The sequence below is a fragment of the Pinus tabuliformis genome, chromosome 7, assembly GCF_031772625.1.
Source record: "Pinus tabuliformis cultivar Carrire ecotype Pingquan chromosome 7, CPIR1, whole genome shotgun sequence".
In the NCBI taxonomy this organism is placed as follows: Eukaryota; Viridiplantae; Streptophyta; class Pinopsida; order Pinales; family Pinaceae; genus Pinus; species Pinus tabuliformis.
Window position 1 is genome coordinate 1657240997 of NC_142293.1, and position 4267 is coordinate 1657245263.

The 4267-nt window shown below is 33.9% G+C and overlaps 1 protein-coding gene across 1 annotated transcript; it reads left to right on the forward strand.

Annotated features, from left to right (window-relative positions):
• Positions 1-947: 947 nt before the first annotated feature.
• LOC149254816 (thiol protease aleurain-like) lies at positions 948-3957 on the forward strand. The gene is made up of 8 exons (XM_089457123.1): positions 948-1329; positions 1463-1584; positions 1784-1896; positions 2474-2547; positions 2670-2934; positions 3078-3209; positions 3393-3531; positions 3653-3957. Exons 1-8 carry the CDS (start codon positions 1133-1135, stop codon positions 3703-3705), a joined length of 1095 nt encoding a protein of 364 aa, XP_089313249.1. The 5' UTR covers positions 948-1132; the 3' UTR covers positions 3706-3957.
• The last annotated feature ends 310 nt before the right edge of the window (positions 3958-4267 follow it).

The following is a 4267-nucleotide window of genomic DNA, read 5'->3' on the forward strand; positions in this document are numbered from 1 at the left end:
TTCATGCAGAATCATCGACAGATATAACAATTTTCATCCTTTTTTGTAATCTAACTGATTATATGATCTCAATATAACATATTCAGATTTTTTTCTTCTGAAAAAAAAAAAAAAAACAAACTGTTTTTTTGAAACTATATTACATATCACAAAAACTATAATAAGACAAATTTGCTCAATGAAAGTTAGATAAAAACTTGATGAGATTTTGAAAATGTTAGATTTATTCCGAATAAAAACTCTTATTTAATATTTTAAAATTCAAAGGCAAAATAGTCTTTAATGACAACAGGGAAAAAGTATTGAAGGAATGGAAAAATCATCATGTGCTCAACACCTCGCAGAAATTGGAACCTCACCAGGGAGGTTCGTTTGGATTCTAAAACCTATAAAGGCATTGTTTTCACAATTTCTGGTTTAAAATGAACTTCAAGCCTGTTTTTGATGTAAATTAAGTGATAATTATGATGGGCAAATTGTTTATCAATTTGAGTTAAATATAGTGAAAAAAATTTCCTTTCCTATCAAATATTATGTGATAAAATGATTAAAACGAGAAAAATTTCTCACCTGTAATTCTTCTGTGATAAAATGATCTAAACAGACATTAGAGTTGCAGAAACAATCCAATGGTTTCCCTATCAAATTTGACATATACTCCAGATTTAAAATAACCTACCATTTTTCTCCCAAATGTTTTGTTTTTGTATTTAAAAGAGATTATCGAATCCATGAAAGGTAGGTGTCGTAACTACCGCAGCAAAGTTACGTTTCCGCACACACTAATCGTATAATACAAGCAATATTGAACCAATCCTTTACGAAATCGCTTACTTGTGCTTGTTCCCAAAGCTTCCGTGCATCCTGCGATGCCTGACATGAAAAGACTTCTGTTGGCATCGTCATACCTTTACATCCCGCCATTATATAAACAGGATGTATGGATTCCCCAATTAAACGTAGCCACATCGTTCATTCCTCACCACAGTTCTTTCATTTGTTCTGTTCAGAGATCCCAATAAAACAGAACCCAGAGATTCGACACTTCCCAACCAAACGTACCCACATCATTCATTCTTCGCCATAGTTCTTGCATTTGTTCTGTTCAGAGATTCCAAGAAACTCGCTTGCAATGGCTCGAATCCTCGCCATTGTTCTCAGCTCTTTGTTGGCATTGGCATTGGCCCTTACTGTATCAGCAGCAGGGTTCTGCGCAGAAACAGAGTATCTTAATATGGTCACTGATAAAGTTCAGGACCTGGAGCCCCATATATTTAAGCTCTTTGGAACCCATCCCAGGTCTCTAGAGTTTGCGGAGTTCGCGCGCAGGTCTCTGCTGTTATTGATTTAAATGCTCTTCATGGCTAAACTGGATCTGTCTTGTGTTTTAGTGATAATCATGCATGTGGGTATTTAAGCGGGAAATTGGAAATTGTAATGTTTTTCTTTCAATCCTGTGCAGGCATGACAAGAAGTACGATACAGTCCACCAGCTTGTGCACAGATACAATACTTTTGTGAACAACGCGGAATTGATTGAGTCAAGAAACAGCAAGAAGCTTCCTTACACTTTGGGAACAAATAGTAAATCAAATTACCTCCCCTCCCTCCCTCTATTTTTGAATTGTTTTTGGCTGAATTTCAAAATCTTGATGATGGTCTGAAAATTGGCGGCAATTAATCAGATATGTGCTTTGTTTGTTGGGTCCGGCCAGGATTATCCTGCCTATACTAAACTAAAATGAAGATGGAACTGATAAGTATGTTGAACAATGTTGTGCAGAGTTTGCTGACATGACATGGGAGGAATTCCAGGGAAAACATTTGGGTGCTTCACAAGATTGCTCGGCTACCAAGAGCAAACACAAGTTAACGTATGCACAGGCTCCAGAGAAGGTAATACAGTAATCCTCTTAATGATATAAATGCTGAATAAACTCATTGCAGGGATTGGAAGTCTTCAAACCCTCTTTAGTATCTGTTTTGCTGACTTTGTTTGGATATGCAAAGAAGCCTGCAATTTTCTTTTAGTAAGGGCTTCTGTATCTGATATCGTCTACAGTGTAGTAGAACGATCTATTGCTGTCCATGGGCTGTGTCTATCAGGCAACCTAGTCCAGTCCTCTCAAAAATAATTTCAGCTTAGGCAAACTATGGGTATAATATATATAAGAAATTTGTACATGGATGAACATAAAATATTTGGTCAAAATTGTGCTAGAATTTCCATTATTTTCCGAAAAAATCACCTCCATGGACTACTCTCAAAATATTTGCACCTTATATAATGCTTTTGTGCTGAGATATGCCTTGCAACCATGACTCAGATCAATCTTCCATCTTCCTAGGAATTGTACTGTGCAGAATCCTAAAATTCTTTATGGGCGTTTTTGAATGGAATTATAATGTGCAAAATCCTAAATTCTTTATGGGCTTGTTTAAATGTTTTTGTTTTATTGATATATCTTAACAGAAAGACTGGAGAGAAGAAGGCATAGTGAGCCCTGTTAAAAATCAAGGCCATTGTGGATCCTGCTGGACATTCAGGTAAATACTCAAATTCCATTTTAATTTTCTTAGACTTAATGATTGAGAAACAACCAAATTTGATAATAAGCATTGGTAAATGGTTGACCAAAATATGTTGATAATTCGATTGTATACTGCAGCACTACTGGAGCACTAGAGGCTGCCTATACTCAGGCTACAGGAAAGACTGTTATTTTATCTGAACAGCAGTTGATTGACTGTGCTGGAGGATTTAACAACTTTGGCTGCAATGGTGGTCTGCCATCTCAAGCATTTGAGTACATTAAGTACAATGGAGGGCTTGACACTGAGGAAGCTTATCCTTACACAGCTCAAGATGGTGTTTGTAAATATGATGCAAACAAGATCGGTGTAAAGGTTACTGACAGTGTCAACATAAGTTTGGTAATTCCTGTTTTCCTCATCATATCTGCCTTCATTGCTCATAATGTAGTTTTTCTTTACATTTTCTTGGAAATTGCCTATTTTGTTGATATATGTAGCTATTCAGAAATAGATGAATTTTATGCTGGACTAATGATGTACAGGGGGCAGAAGATGAACTCAAGGCTGCAGTGGGTCTGGTTCGCCCAGTCAGTATCGCATTCGAAGTTATTCAGGACTTTCGATTTTACAAGGATGGGGTTTTCACTAGTGAAACTTGTGGTCAAGGTCCAACGGTATGGGAGATCCATCACTGGTTATAACTATTAGCATAGAATTTAAATATTTATACATTGAAAAAAATTTATAAACCTACAAATTTTGGATTTGCTTTTGGTTAAAAACTTTCTTTTGAGCCTCACAAGGTTTTCATGAAATTTTTGTGAATGTACTAATGTGGGTGTGAATTTAATTTGCAGGATGTCAACCACGCTGTTTTGGCCGTTGGGTATGGTGTTAGTGAGGAGGGTACTCCATATTGGATCATCAAGAATTCTTGGGGAGATAGTTGGGGTGAAGGAGGATACTTCAAGATGGAGTTGGGGAAAAATATGTGTGGTAAGTTATTTTATATATATTTTTTATATAACATATTTTTTTAATAAACAAAAAATTGCATGTTAGAGAATTTGCACATTGAAAAGAAATATGATGCAAATTTTGAATTGTACCTTTGCAGGTATTGCAACTTGTGCTTCTTACCCTATAGTTGAGGGGAGCACTGAAGAGTAAATATTTATGGCCAAAGTTCGAGAGTATTATCTATGGAAGAAAATATCTACATTTAAAGCTATGAAGATAGTTTTAAAAATGTGGAATAGATGCAATAATTTTATATAGAAGTTAAGGTGTTTATGGCTATTACTGCGTTTGTAAATTTTATATCAAAATTGTTTAATTATTAAGAACTATTTAATTAAATTGAATATTGTACTTATTTATAATTTATTTTGTTAAATAATTATGATTTATTTTTTATTTTTATTTGTATGGATTATTTGATTTTTTCCATCTTTAGTCTCGTTTATTAATTTTTTTTTAAATTATTGTAATATAATTTTTTTAATTTATCTAGATATTAATCATGTCTAATATTATATTATGTGTTGTTTCTATGGGGCTTTATTTATTATACTACTTTGAAATATATTGTAATTATTCTTTTTAAAATAAAGAGAGTTTTACTGCAACCACTATGCAAATATCACTGAATTTTGTATAATAGTTTTGATTATTATGATTCATAACAAATGATTTTGAATGTTAATGTGTAATGACCTTTTTCCATATGATT